Genomic DNA, 16,127 nt, shown 5'->3' on the forward strand with positions numbered 1-16,127 from the left:
GGCTGGCCCGTGGCTCACTCGGGTGAGTGCGGTGCTAATAACACCAAGGCCCCGGGTTCGGATCCCATATAGGGATGGCCGGTTCACTCACTGGCTGAGCGTGGTGCTGACAACACCAAGTCAAGGGTTAAGATCCCCTTACCGGTCATCTTTAAAAAAAAAAAAAAAAAAAGAACAACAAATATAAATGAGTATACTACCTGAAGCTGCAGGCCTGGGTTTTCTTTCACCAATTTCAGGGTGATCAGTTCTATATAGGGATGGCCGGTTTGCTCACTGGCTGAGCGTGGTGCTGACAACACCAAGTCAAGGGTTAAGATCCCCTTACCGGTCATCTTTAAAAAAAAAAAAAAAAAGATCTGTGTATTGCTAAATTAACTTTTTGTAAAATGAATTAGATGGAGTAGAATTTATCTTCTGTAGTTTATGAATTTAAAAGAACTTCTTCAGATGAATTTTAAAGTAATTCTCCCATGGTTCTTTTAGTACTTTTCTGGCTCCATATTTTACATAATGATTTTTTCAGAAGTAGAAATACACGTTTTTATATCATAGCATTATAGTTTTAAATGTAGTAACTACCAGAATTAATATTAAAAAAAATAACTGGATGAAACATGTCTATTTCACAGATAGGACATGAAATTTTGTTCTAATCCAGTTGGTTTCAGAGTATGGTCCCAAAACCAGCATTGTAAGTATCACCTGGGAGGTTGTTAGAAAGACACATTCTTGGACCTCATCCCAGACATACTGACTCAGAAACTCTGCAGGGGGGCTGGGGAGGCTCAATCTATTTTAACAGGTCCTTCAAGTGAGTCTCATGCAGACTAAAATTTGAGAACCACTGCTTAAGTCTGTCTTTTCTTCGGACTACACTAGTACTGCCTTATTTTAGGCCCTTTTCTGTTTGTCTAGGCTGCTGCTAAGTAAAAATGGAAGTAAATGTATCACTGCTGAGTGCTTTACAATGTTACTTAATAGTGGCTTTACTGGTTTCCTTGTTTCTAATTTTATCCACTTAAAACTATCTTTTGTACTGCAGTCAGGGTGTATAAAAAGTAAATTTGATCATATTACATTTTCAGCCACTCCTGATTTCAGAATAAAAAAATTAAAACCTTAGGCTGGCATCAAAACTAAATGATCTGGCTCCTGTATACCTATCCAGCTTTGTTCCTAGTTACATTTTGTGATTGAAAGTGGGAGAAGGAAAGTTGCAAAGATAAAGTACTCCAGTTCTTGGAATTTACATTATAATTTAAGGAAACATTCTCCAAAGTAGGGAGGAATTAAGCTTTAATAATAACAGAGATTGACACTTAACCTGGGCTGCCCAACGTCAAACAGAAACAAATGTTGGTGAAAAGGTAAGGCAGCTTTATTTAGAAAAACCTGTAACCTGAGGAGATGGCAGGCTAACCCAAATCAAAAGCGTAGATTTATGGAGGAGTTTTTATAAGGGATGTTGAGGGAGTGGAATATAGAAAGATGTAGTAGGGAGTCAGCTTCTTTTCAGAGTCTGTCTGGCTATTATCTGTAGTTCGCCATGCAGTCACTTCTTGGAGCTCTGCAAGCCTCAAAGAAGAAATGTTAGTTTACAAGGTCATGATTAGCTTTTAACAGCTTTACTTAATAAGCAAGATAAGGAAGTCAGGAGATGGGAAGAGAGGAGGAAAAAGAAACTGTCTTTTTAAATGTTCTAAATCTTGGGTGGTTTTTAGGTCCCAACGTAGTTTTAGTCTTATTCACTCCAACAACAATATCACAATTGCTTTATTTATAACTTAAATAAAGCAGTTAAAACTAGCTCTTAGAAAAAGAACACTATGCCTTAAAAAGATATTTGAAAATTGTTTAGAGTCCCTGAAGAGAATAGGGTGGGGGGAATGGAGTAAGAAGAAAAATAATGATGGCACAAAATTTTTCAGTTTTGAGAACTGTAAATCTACATAGCCAAGAATCAACAAACCCAAGCAAAAGAAACATGAAGAAAACCACACCAAAGCACATCATAATCAAATTGCTGAAAACCAGTGAAAGAAACAAACCCTATAAAATCAGGCAAGGGTAAAAGGACACATGATATACAGAATCAGTGTCTGGAGTTTTGACACTTGATGTCCCACACTGATGATAATGTTGTCATCTTTTTTTTTTATAAAGTCTTTGTGTTTTCGTTTTAGATAGTTTCTACTGCTGTTAGCCATATCAAAGTGTATTTTTCATCTCCAGAAGTATGGTTTTGGGTCTTTAAAAAAAAAAAACCCAAAACTTCTATTTTCTCTCATTATCAGGTTTTCTTTTACACTTCTTGAGCATGGGGGATATATTTATAATTATTTTAATGTCCTTTCCTAATTTTATCATCTGCATCATTTCTGGATGTGGGTTCCCCCCCCCCTTCACTATGGGCTTTGTTTTCCTGTTTCATTTCTTTTTTTGCCTAATTATATATAGATATAGATATATTTTTTTGGATATCAGATTTTGTGAGGTTTGTTGTTGGGTGCTAGATTTTTTTTATTCCTTTGAATATATTTTGGCTTTGTTCTGGTATGCAGTTATTTGGAAATAGTTCAATGCTTTTGAGGCCTGCTTTTAAGTTTCGTAAGGCAGGTCTGGAACAGTCTTTAATCTAGTGCTAATTTGACTCCATTACTAAAGCAGTACTCTTCTGAGGGCTTTACTTGAATTGTTATGCCCATGAACTATTCTAGACTCTGCTTGATCTCCAAGGTCTCATCTCCTTTCTGACAGTTCTTTCCCAAATCTTAGTAGTTTTCTAATGAATTAAGCACCTAGCCAAAGACTGAAAGGACCCCTCTACAGATCTCTGGAACTTGTTCTCTCTTCAGCTCTCTCCTCTGTACTATTCTGTCTTATAACGTCTAGCCACCTTCTCCTGTCCAAACTCTGTCTCCTCAATTCGGTGAGACTGTTGGACTCTGCTCACGTTCCTCCTCTAGCTATGAATGAAACTCTCCAGGCAGTAAGCTGGGGTACTAATAAGGGTCACCTCATTTTTTCCCCCTTCTCTTAGATCACTCTTCTGTGCTACTAGTTGTTTAATGTCTGAACACTATTGTTTCATGTATTTTGGTCATTTTGGTTGTTTGTGATGGGAGGGCGAATCAGTCACCATTATGTCCATCATGGCTAGTTGTGAAAAGTTAAATAGTACTGTACCTCACCCTCTTGCTTGTAGCATGTACATGCAGCATTAATTATTTGTTTATGTTTAATACTCAAATACCACATTGTGTGATTCATAGACTAATATGGTTTGTTATTTGTCTACAAATAGATAAGCACAAAAATTTGGAGTAAACATTTATTTTATTTATTTTTAAAAAGATGACCGGTAAGGGGATCTTAACCCTTGGCTTGGTGTTGTCAGCACCACGCTCAGCCAGTGAGCGAACCGGCCATCTGTATTAGGATCTGAACCCATGGCCTTAGTGTTATCAGCACCACACTCTCCCGAGTGAACCACGGGCCAGCCCTTGGAGTAAACATTTATTTTATTTATTTTTAAAAAGATGACCGGTAAGGGGATCTTAACCCTTGGCTTGGTGTTGTCAGCACCACGCTCAGCCAGTGAGCGAACCGGCCATCTGTATTAGGATCTGAACCCATGGCCTTAGTGTTATCAGCACCACACTCTCCCGAGTGAACCACGGGCCAGCCCTTGGAGTAAACATTTAGAAGCAGAAAGCAATTTGACATTACTCTGACATTTCCATCGTAATTTACAAAAACCCATTTGTTATGAATTAGAAATAAAAAACCTAGTCCTTCAATCAACCACAAGTAGTTTGAGAAGCTCTGAGCTAAAATAACTCCTTGAAACTATTTGAACATAACTGGCTGTGGCAGAAAGAGTTTGTATATAAGGATCCAAAGCCATTCCAGGATTCTGTGCAGATAACCTGCTTACTTCCCTGAAGCTGAAAGCTCTGCTCTTTAAATTGTGCCTCCTCCCTGTGGCTCTAGCTGTGAAGTTGCTACTTATTTTCAACTCCAGATATTTGAATGATAAAGGATTAAATTTGTAATATAAGTAAATCAGTAATACTTGCTTCATATTGGGTGTTTAATAAATGGTAGTTCTTTTTATTTCTTTATATTATATGAATTCACTTAATTTCTATGCCTAAAATAGCCTTCATTTGTACTTTTTTTCCTTAATTTTTCATTACAGAATTGAAGAAGATGCTCCTGCTCCTTCTACTTCTGCAGATAAAGTAGAGAGGTAAGATTATCTACATGGTACAATTAGATTCATATCTGGAAAATAAACTAAAAGCAATATAACTTGAGGGCAATTATTTTTAATAGGTAACAAGACTGTTAAGGTACTTGTGTAGAGTCTTGACAATGATGTTTTCAGATTATTTTGTACTTGATTAAAATATTACAATTGAAAAATATTAGTTCTGTTCTTCACTCATGCCTAACAAATGCTAATCTGTTCTTTATTTGAATACTACTGATTTAAGTTTCTATTTTGTAAGTTTGCCATTTTCAGTTTTGTGGTTATTTTAGTTTAAAAGTTTTAAATTTCACTTTTACTTTTATGTGACTTCCCCATCTCGATGTGACCATGGTTCTTAGCCAGAGTATAACAATTAACTAGTAAATAGCTTACCCAAAAGGTGTAGGTATCTAGATTGCATCCCTCCTATTTGTTATGCTTGAGATATAATTTGGGTTTGTGTATTTTGGAAAAGCTTCCTGATGACATTGAAAATTATTGTTAAGAAGGTTCTTAATCCTTCTGCAGTATACCTTTCACATCTTTAAGTGTCCATAGGGTTTTTAGTTTTTGTTAATTTACATTTTTCATAATGTCTTAAATCTCCCTGTCATCTTGATTATTTAAAATAAGTCTTCTAGAATTACTAACCAATGATTTGTGAGTCAATCTGGTTTTGGGGCAGAATAAATACTGCTCAGGATTGGTCATAACCACATAATCACATAACATTTTTAGAGGGTTACTCTTGGAATATTCCATAGTATTTAAGTTTCTGGACTGAATATAAGGCATAAATGTAGCTAGGCTACCTGAACCCAAAACACAGTGCTGATAGGTGATTATCAATATTATATGCATTTATGATTTTTAGAGAAGAAGGATATTCTGGTTCTGACAGAAATGTGAAGGATTGCTGGAAAATGCACGACTAGTCTAACTTTAAATTTATAACCACTGTAACTGCTGATCTGATGTGAATCTTTAGTACTGCCTGTCAGTTATACCATATTTCCATGATTAGGTCATTTTCCCATTTTGTTGAACAACTTTTTTTCTTTTTCTTTTTTTTTTTTTGGTGGCTGGCTGGCATGGGGCTCCAAACCTGTGACCTTCGTGTTACAAGGCTGTGCTCTAACCAACTGACCTAACCAGCCAGCCCCTTTAATGTTTTCTTAAACGTTCGATAATATTACTCCTCTTCATGCTTTTACCTGATGATTTTACTTTGTTTTATGTTTATTATTGTTTGTTTGCTACAGGAAGAAAAATTTCTTAATATTTGTGCCATAAATCTGTACTCACATATTCTACACTTCTGGGTGTCTGTTTATGCTCTTATTCAGTGGTTCTCAAAGTTTTTTCTTGTATACCCGTGGAGTCTCCAAGACCCTTTCAAGGATTCTGCAAGATTAAAACTATTTTTGTAATAACAGCACTGTTTGCCTTTTTCACTGTGTTGACCATTGGCACCAATGTTGCAACAGAAATGGTGGATAAATCTGCTATCCCTGTAGCATAGATCAAGGCAGTGGCACCACACAGTACTAGCAGCTCTTAGGTTCTTCACTGCCACTTTCTCTTAGGAATGTCCATGATGAAGCACTACTAAGTTTATTTTATTCTTAGTTCTTGATTGCATGGATTTATAATATACTGCTTGACAGAATAAGAATTGTGGATAAAGCACTTCTGTATATCCAAGTGCATGGTTGTCTTTAGGAAAAGCACTTTTGTGATTGTTTGAATTAAGAGTTGAACAATCTCCTATTTTCAAGGAACTTGAGTTTTACTTGAAAGAATGATCAACAGACAAACTGATGATTCAGACTTGGGTATTTGGCAAACGGTTTCTCCAAATGAGTAAAGTGAGCCTGTCACTTTAAGAGGAACAACTGACAGTCATTATCTGTTGCCAGTGATAAAATTTGAGCTTTCAAATGAAAATTAAGATTTTATACAAGTTATGTTGACCATTGTGAGACTGACAGCATCCTAATTCTTGAAGACTTTTTTGATGAAAAAAAAATTTTTTTTTAATTGCAATAAAATACACAACAAAGTTTACCATCTTTTATTATTTTTTTATTTTATTATTATTTTTTTAAAGATGACCGGTAAGGGGATATTAACCCTTGGCTTGGTGTTGTCAGCACCACGCTCAGCCAGTGAGCAAACCGGCCATCCCTATGCAGGATCTGAACCCATGGCCTTCGTGTTATCAGCACCGCACTCTCCCGAGTGAGCCACGGATCAGCCCTACCATCTTTTTTTTCCTTTTTTGTCTTTTTTACTGACCGGCAACGGGATCGCAACCCTCGGTGTTGCGCCCGCACCGCGCTCAGCCAGTGAGCGGGAACCGGTCTCCACGTGGGATCCGAACCCTTGGCGGGAGCGTCGCTGCACTCCCAAGCGGCACACCCTCCAGTGCGCCACCGGGCCGGCCCCCTACCATCTTTTAAAGTATATAGTTCAGTAGTGTTAAGTGCATTCACACTGTTACGAAAATAATCTTGTCTTGCAAATCTGAAAATATATTCACTAAACAACAACTCACCGTTTCTTCCTCCCCTACCCACTGGTAACCACCATTCTACTTTCGGTCTGTGAATTTGACTACTCTGTGTACTTCATGTAAGTGGAATATTACAATGTTTGTCTTTTTGTGACTGGCTTATTTCACATAGTACAATGTTCTCAGCATTTATCCAAGTTGTAGCATGTGTCAGAATTTCCTTCTTTTTTATTGTAAGTACTACTAATATGAATGTGGGTTTAAAAAATAAGATCTAAGTACTAGATAGACCATTGTGAGTTCATTGATACATTTTCAGATTCTACATTACAACTAGCTTTTAGGAAACTTGTTGGGTTTTGGTGTAGTGTCAAAGAATATCCACAGTTATCTGAAAAGGCTATTCAAATATTCCCTTTCCCAATTACATATTTGTGTGAAGTCAGTCTTACACTTCAATGAAAACCACAAATCAAAACTGAGTGCAGAAAAGTGAATATGAAAATCTAACTATCTTCTATTACCAGACATTTAAGAGATTTGAAAAAATGTAAAATAGTGCCACTCTTCTTACTAAATATAATTGTTCTGAAAATAGTTATTTTTCATAAAAAGTCATGTTATTAGCATGTAACATTATTGTTAAATAAATTAAATATTTAAAATTATTTTAGTTTAATTTCAGTACAGTGAATACTGATAGATATAACTTATGTACAGAAAAGCTTTTGGGGGCTTTAGTAACTTAACAGTGTAAGGAGTCCTAACACCAAAAGTTTCAGAACCATTGCTTTTATATGACACCATCATTTCCATTTGTTCACTAGATCCTATCCCCAATCATTTACGTAAGAACAGAGCTCCTGTAATTCTCTACCTAGCAATATTCCTTTTCTTTCCTGTAGTATTATTTATACGAACCCACGAAGTATCCCCATTTTTAATCCTTCATTGACTCCATACCATTCTCATCTTTTACCGCATTTCAGTTTGACAGGAAAACATGAAAAATGTGTGTTTACTTTGTTTCTCTACCTCCTCTTTTTTTTATTATTATTTCTTGAACCTTCTTCAATCTTTTTGTCTCCACCATTCTACTAAAATGGTTTGCTTATGGTCATTAATGCTATCCATATTCCTTAATCAGTGGTCATTTCTCAACCTTCTGAGTTAATCCTGTAATGTTTGACCCTGTTGATCACTTCCTTTATTATTTATATATTTATTTATTTTTAAAAGATGACTGGTAAGGGGATCTTAACCCTTGACTTGGTGTTGTCGGCACCATGTTCTCGTGGCCTTGGTGTTATCAGCACCACACTCTCCCAAGTGAGCCATGGGCCGGCTGTACTTCTTTTACTTTTAATTTGGCTTCTGAGGTACGATTTTTCTCTTGGTTCTTCTCCCTTCTTTTTTTTTTTTTTTTTTTTTTTTTGGGTAAAAAAGCTGGTTCTTCCTCATCTCCCCTACCTCTAAACATGGGAAAGATCTAATAGGCATCTTAGAATTAAAGTATTCAAAACTGAATAATACCCCTGCCTCTCACCTGCTTTACCTTTGGTTGACTTTATCTCAGTAAATGTCAGTATTGTTCTGGAATTCTTGATCAGTTTTCTAGATTTGAATGTCTGCTATAAATTCTTAGTTTTTCCATCTGTAAAATGGGGGTAATAATCCAACAACTTTATGTGGTGGATACTAGGATTAAATATAAATGTAGGTAAAATTCTCATGTGGTCTGCTAGTTACCCAGGCCAAAAAAACATTGGCTTTATCCCTAACCCCAAGAAACTATGTATCTAATCCATTAGCAAATTCTAAAATAAGTATATCCAGAATCTAACTATTTCTACTACTCCTCGGGTCCTCGTCTAGATTCTCGTACTTTCTGACTGGTCTTCTCCCTACTTCCTGATTGGTCTTCTCCCTACTTCTATTCTTGTTCTTAACAGCCTCTACTCATATGACACTGCTGTCTTCTCCTTCCCCTTTCTCCTTTATTTCCTACAATTCTTCCCTAGGTTACTCTAATCAGAAAGGTTTTCTATTTCTCAAATAACTTCAAGCAAGCCTCTATTAGAGTTTAGCATTTTCTGTTGCCTTTGCTGTGTAGTACTCTTCCCTTATATTGGCTTGCCTCTGTAATTTCCACAGTTCTCTGCTTCAGTTCTACATTGTCAGTGTGGTCTTCCCAGATCATTCTGTTTATAATCATAGTGTCTTGAATTATGTCCAGCAATATTAGGTACCCAAATATTGGTTGATTGAAATAAGAGGATTATCCTTCCAAATAACTTGGTTTTATTAAGGTATAATTGATGTATAGTAAACTGCACATAACTTTGAAGTGAACAGTTTGAATTTTTACATATGTATACACCTGTAAACCATTGTCTCAGTCAAGATAATGAACATATTCATCACCTCAACATTTTCTAATGCTCCTTTGTACTTTATTCCCTCCCTCCCCAGGCATCCATTAATCTGCTTCCATCACTGTAGATGAGTTTGCATTTTGTAGTATTTTATCTAAATAGAATCATGCAATATGTAATGTTTTTGTATGGCTGCTTTGATTCAGCACAATTATTTTGAGATTCATCCATGTTATCACATGTATCAATAGCTCATTCTTTCTGTTAGTGAATGGTACTCCATAATGTAGATATATCACAGTTTACCTATTTAGGCCCAGTTTTTGGCTATTACAAATAAAGCTGCTGTGAATATTTGTGTACACGTCTTTTTATGGGCATGTTTCTATTTTTTGGGTTAATGTCTAGTAATAGAATGGCTAGATCATATGGTAGGTATATACTTTAAGAAACTTCCAAACTGTTTTCTAAAGTGATTTTACCATTTTACATTCCTACCAGCAATGTATGAGAGTTCCAGTTGCTCTACATCTTCATTAACACTTGATGTGGTTAGTCTTTTAATTTTAGTCATTCTAGTGGGAGTATAATGGTATCTCATTGTGGTCTTAGTTTACAATTTTTGGATGACTAATGATATTGAACATCTTTTCATGTGCTTATTTGCTATCTGTATATCTTTGATGTGTTTGTTCAAATCTATTGGATTGTTTCTTACCATTGTGTTGTAAGATTTTTTTTTAAATATATTTAAGTCCTTTGTCAGAAGTTTTGCATATATTTTCTTCAAGTCTGTGGCTTGCCTTTTTTGTTTTTTATAACAGTGTCTTTCAAAAAGCAAAAGTTTTTTATTTTAATGGTCTGTCTAGTTTATGGATTTAAAAAATATTTTTAAAGTCAACTGCAGTAGTGAGAAGAGGGGAAAGAGTAGAGAGAAAGGAGTTTGATCTGTAACTGTGACTGAACAATTGAGATAACTCACTGCCTTCTAGCCAGCTTCATTTTTTCCCCCTTTTTATAGTTTGTACTTTTTCTCTCATATTTAAGGAGTCTTCGCCAAACCCAGAGTCTCTAAGATTTTCTTCTAGAAGTTTTACAGCTTTAAATCTTACATTTAGAAAGCCCGTGATCCATTTCAAGTTAATTTTTGTATAAGGTGTAAGAAAGGATTGAGGTTCACTTTTCTACATGTGGACATCCAATTGTTCCAGCACCATTTGTGAAAAAGATTATCCATTCCCCATTGAATTGCCTTGGCAACTTTGTCAAAATTTCAATTGGCCATATGTGTGGATCTATTTCTGTACTCTCTTCTGTTCCATTTGATCTATTTGCCTTTCTTGATGCCAATACCATGTTGTCTTGATCTTGAAATAACTGCCTCTTGCCTTGTTTATCTAAGTGTTAGATTTTAAATTTGTATAACTTTGTTGTATGGATTTATAGTTCCTTTATGATTCCCTTTTTATTTGTCACTTAATTAGCAAATATTTATAATATACAATATAGGCTTTGTGAGTAGATAAACCTTTAAGAGGAAATTTTCTGGTCAAGCTTCTGCCTTTGAGATTTCTTTTGTTTTGCAATGGTAAATACGTGAGAGTTAGCTAGGTCTTGCCAAAGTAGTCCAAAAGTTAAACAAACAAACAAACAAAAAAAAAACCCCAAAAAACAAGAAACTATTATAGTTTAAATGTAGCAGGTGTTCAAAAGTTAACTTAAACAGTATTTAACAGTAGAAAAAATCTTTTTCTTGCAGTCTGGATGTGGATAGTGAAGCTAAGAAACTATTGGGCTTAGGACAGAAACATCTGGTGATGGGGGATATTCCGGCAGCTGTCAATGCATTCCAGGAAGCAGCTAGTCTTTTGTAAGTACTGTGTGTTTTGCTATGATGTAATATTATGTTTCTTATAAGCCTTGAGTCATAAAAAGTCATTTTATGGGGAAAAAGAATGAAAAACAAGAGTTTAAAAATGTTTGCTTATTTTTCATGTAGGAATTTATTCCTGTAACTGTAACTATAAAACCTAAATATCACTGAACAGTTTCAGTCTTTGGTTTTCCTATGTAAGGTAATTTGTATTCCAGTCACTACTAATTAGGGGGACCAGCTTGTCCTGGTTTGTCTGGGATTTTATCAATTTTAACTCTGAAATTTTCTGGGGAAACCCTTAGTCCCAAGCTATTCATGATGATTGGCACCCTCCCACTAATGCAATTATTGGAACATTTTTCATAATTTTCAGCACCTTTGTTAGCTGCTGTTACAACTGCTTGGGGGTTAGCAGATAACACCGGGTGACCATACATACCTATATCTTGGAGGAACAGGTTAGCTTTAGTGCCTTGGGGTGGGGGTGGGGCAGCTGACCCGTACAGGTTATTCAAATACTCTACTATTTAATGGTGTGCTAAGGGTGGAGTCCAAATTTTATCTAATGGTTAGTGTTTAGGTATTTTTATATAAAAATGAATGGTTGTCTTAGAATGTGAAGTGTTATCTGTGTTTTTAAGATTAAGCACAAATGAACACTTTCTGTTCCATATCTGGATACTAATAGCTAAAACTTACATACAGTGCTATCTGTATTTTTTGTGTGTGGCTGGCCATTATGGGGTTCCTAACCCTTGACTTTGGTGTTATAAGGCTGTGCTCTAACCAACTGAGCTATCGGCTAGCCCCTGTGCTATCTGTATTTCTAAACATTGTTTTAAATACTTTTACATACAGTAACTCATTTAGTTCTTGCAGTAGCTTTCTGAGCAGTTATTAACATTCCCATTTTACAGATAAGAAAACTAAGGCACTGTGAGATTAAGTAATTTGTCTAAGGTATACTGAAGAGATCATATTCTTTTTTTTTTTTTTTTTTTTTTTTTGTCTTTTTTCGTGACCGGCAACGGATCGCAACCCTCAGTGTTGCGCCCGTACCGGACCAGGACCGGCAACGGGATTGCAACCCTCGGTGTTGCCCCGCACCTCGCTCAGCCAGTGAGCGGCCGGTCTGTACGTGGGATCCGAACCCTCGGCGGGAGCGCCACCGTGCTCCCAAGCGGCGCACTGTAGCAGTGCGCCACCGGGCCGGCCCCGAGATCATATTCTTTATATCATGATGCCTTTCCATGGACCTTACTCATCCTGTAGGTTCCAGCCTAAGGTCCTCTAACTATTCTGGACTATATCAACATCCATCTTGTAGCTGGAGGAATACTTATTAATGCAATTTAGCTCTTAGATTATATATACTAACTAACAAATTGATGTCACTTAGATATATGATGTATAGATGAAAAGCATGTAACTTATGCGATTTTAACTTCATGCATTGTTTCTGTGTAAGTCCCTTTGACTTTGACTTAGAAAGCAAGAAGGGAGTACTGCTTTCCTAGAAGGATTGTTACTGAAGAAATGTCAATTTACAACTAAAGAACTAGGAATAAATATTTTAGACTAGATGTTAATGTAGATTTTAGATGTTTATTGTCTTTGTAGAGGTAAGAAGTATGGAGAAACAGCTAATGAGTGTGGAGAAGCCTTCTTTTTCTATGGGAAGTCACTTCTGGAGTTGGCAAGGTATGTCTTTCAAGCCTCAGTTTACAAGTAGAATGTTTTATATTACCTAGATAGTCTGTTCAAAAACTTAAGTTTCCTTGTTTGCTAAGATTGTTTACCAGCTTTGAGATTTCACATATGAGCTAAGTAAGATTTGTTTACTTAGAAAGTGTTGAAGGAGCATGAAATATTGATGGAAGTTATGAATGGCATTTGATGCAAAGAATAGAATTTAAGTTTTGACTTTTGGAGTCATTAGAAGCAAAGATCTTTCCATTAGTGAACAGTCAGTAATTGATCAAAGCCCAATATATAGAGAGAACCTTTAAAAGCACTCTCAGGGAGCTCGAAGTAGTTATTCTTAACGAGGACTTAATGGAAGATAAATTGAAAGAACTAGCATGTGAAAATGTGTACTAAATAAGACTCATAAGTGGTCTTACTATTGGAAAGTTCTTGAGTATTTTCCACCAGAATTTATTAACCAGAATAAAATATATTGAGGGTATACAAACTAGCAAATGAACTGTCGTCTATTTAATCTCTTCTGGTAAGTTTCTAATCTTGTAGTCATACAGAACATTCTGATTTGTCATGATAATCTTGCCAGAGTGTTATTGGCTATCTAGAGAAATGGGGGTGGATGTGAAGTTTGGGAAATGTTTTGGCCCTATTGTAAAAGGAATGCATACAGGCCTTATCCCCCTTTTTTGGGGGGGGGGGACTCCTCTGTTTGGAAGGTCTTGTTCTTTTGATAAGAATCATCAGTGCTTTTCAGGTGGTTGGATGAGAGGGGTATGCTTTTATTTCCTTCAGTGCTCTTACAGCCTTAACTTTTTTTTTTTTTTTTTTTTTTTTTTTTTTTGACGGCTGGCTGGTACAGGGATCTGAACCCTTGACCTTGGTGTTACGACACCATGCTCTAACCTTAATTTATATTAGAGGTTTTGAGTATTGCTTTTGTTCCACAAGTATGTATAGTTTTATTTTTCCTGTACTTGCTTACTCTTCTGTTGCTTTTATATAATATAGAACTACATTTTCTGTCTTAAAAAATTGTTGGTTTTAGCTGTTACACCTTTGGTGCTTTCTCCTCTTGTTCTCCTAGGATGGAGAATGGTGTGTTGGGAAATGCCTTGGAAGGTGTGCATGTGGAAGAGGAAGAAGGAGAAAAAACAGAAGATGAATCTCTGGTAGAAAATAATGATAACATAGATGGTATGTGGAGTTGCATATGACACTCAAAAGATGCGACGTTGTATATTTCTTACATACAAGTGATGGAAATAGGGCTCTCCCTGCCCTGGATGGTCTTTTCTAAGATGCTTGGGGGGATTCCTGCATCTGTTGTAGACTGCAGTGAGGGTAGCTGAATACTGAAACTGACAGCAGGATAACTTAATTTCTCAAATAAGTCTGGTTATTTAAATTGGTGTTTTAAATATTACCACAATCTTAAATATTTTCAGATGAAAATTTTTAAGGCAGTCTGTGCAGCTCAGTTATTTTAATAACAATACCTTGGAGCCCTTTTACGTTTTTTGTGTCTAAAAGAATTAATTTCTCAGCTAAGTTTGGCTGCTAGAGTTTTTCATATCAGACGAGGGTCTATGTTTAAAGGACAGTGAAAAGCTTGGCTTCTCTTACCTAACTGGTAATCAAAATGCTGAAGCAAAATAAGATCTAGTTTAAGGAGCTTGGGTTTCTTTTGAAATATGTTGCTCTGCTAGCTGGGAACTCTCTCTTTGCTTTTCTCAAGGGGGTAGATAGTTTTTAGGCCATCTGCTAAAACTTAAGCCAGGCCATTTGAGGGTTTAAAGGGGATGTATTTTTAGTTTCCATTTATGCCTTTATCATTAAACTCGAAGACATGTTTATGCTTCATGTTCTTTAACCATGTAGAGGAAGCAAGGGAAGAGTTGAGAGAACAGGTTTATGACGCCATGGGAGAGAAAGAAGAAGCCAAAAAAACAGAAGACATGTCTCTGGCAAAGCCTGAAACTGATAAAGAACAGGAGAGTGAAATGGAGAAGGGTGGAAGAGATGATATGGAGATAAGTGAGCCTACAGAGGAGCTACAGGCAAAAGCTGAGTCGACTCCAGATCAGTTAACCGAAACTTGTGAAGAGGCAGAAGAAGCTGAGGTCACTTCTGGAAAACCAGAGCAGGAAGCACCAGATGCTGAGGAAGGAAAATCAGTTTCTGGGACTGACATCCAAGATGAGTGCAGAGAAGAAGGAGGTCAGGAGAAGCAGGGAGAGGTAACTATGAGCATAGAGGAGAAGCCAGAAGAAGCTTCCAAAGAGCAGCCTGTTGTGACTCTAGAAAAGCAGGACACTGCACTTGAGGTAAAAGCAGAGCTTGTAGATCCGACAGTCCAACCAGTGGATGTGGGTGGGGATCAGCTTAAGGATCAGGTAGCTACCTCTGAAAATGATCCAGGAAAGCCTGTTCTTGAGCAACTGGTAGGGCAAGAAGTACCTCCTGCTGAAGAGTCACCAGAGGTGACAACAGAGGCTGCAGAGGCCTCAGCTGCAGAGGCTGGATCACAAGTCTCTGAGAAGCCTGGGCAGGAGGCCACAGTTCTCCCTAAGGATGCTACAGTCAATGGACTGTCAGCTGCAGGAGGTCATACTCCTATTGAACCACAGAGTTCTGCAGAAAGACTGACAGAAACAAAAGATGGCTCAGAACTAGAGGAGAAGGTCAGGGCAGAGCTGGTTCCTAGCCAGAAGGAGACTAAGCTGTCCGTAGAAGAGTCTGAGGCAGCTGGAGATGGGGTTGAGACCAAGGTAGCCCAGGGTGCTACTGAAAAATCACCTGAAGACAAAGTTAAGATAGCTGCTAATGAAGAGACACAAGAGAGAGAAGAACAGATGAAAGAGGGTGAAGGTAACCGGGATATGCAAGAGCTGCAGTGGGTGGAGTACATTCTGGATTTGACTCACTAATTAATCATGGGTAAAAGTCCGCCTTCCATTCAGGATTTTCCGTCTGCCTTTGGATTAGGAAAGGGCTACATGAAAATGGGGGTAGCTTAAGAAGGTTGTGATAAGTTGAGCAAGCTAAATAAAAAGCAGCAAGTCTTCTTTAGCTGGCTTATAAACTAATGCTTTTACTAACTGCAAAATAGGTCTTCTGTGATTTCTGAGATTTGGCTAGCTATCAGTAACTTGTTGCACCATACTAGCCAATAAAAGGATGGAAAAGATGGATGAGGGGTGGGGTAGGTAGGGAAATAGTGGGCTAGGCTGGCAGAGAATGCTGAATGGATGTTCACTTGCATGCCTCTGGATTTTTTTGTTTACTGTTCACATGGTTTCTCTGCTTTAGGAAGCAGGAACAGAGCAGTAGAATCCACTGAATTGGTACACTTAAGCAGGCATGCCATTTAAATGAATGTAGTTAACCTTGAATGTTTAT

At 37.0% G+C, this 16,127-nt stretch overlaps 1 protein-coding gene across 2 annotated transcripts in view; it reads left to right on the top strand.

Annotated features, from left to right (window-relative positions):
- Positions 1-16,127, top strand: part of NASP (nuclear autoantigenic sperm protein (histone-binding)) — a 37,224-nt gene that overhangs the window by 12,696 nt on the left and 8,401 nt on the right. The window contains exons 2-6 of one of the 2 annotated variants that reach the window (XM_008574883.1): positions 4,205-4,255; positions 10,908-11,018; positions 12,645-12,725; positions 13,813-13,922; positions 14,607-15,596. In XM_008574883.1, the coding sequence (XP_008573105.1) occupies positions 4,205-4,255; positions 10,908-11,018; positions 12,645-12,725; positions 13,813-13,922; positions 14,607-15,596 (1,343 nt within the window). The remainder of the gene's footprint in view (positions 1-4,204; positions 4,256-10,907; positions 11,019-12,644; positions 12,726-13,812; positions 13,923-14,606; positions 15,597-16,127) is intronic. The other variant, XM_008574884.1, reaches the window with a different exon arrangement.

Source organism: Galeopterus variegatus, unplaced genomic scaffold (genome assembly GCF_000696425.1).
Source record: "Galeopterus variegatus unplaced genomic scaffold, G_variegatus-3.0.2 Scaffold1113, whole genome shotgun sequence".
Classification (NCBI taxonomy): Eukaryota; Metazoa; Chordata; class Mammalia; order Dermoptera; family Cynocephalidae; genus Galeopterus; species Galeopterus variegatus.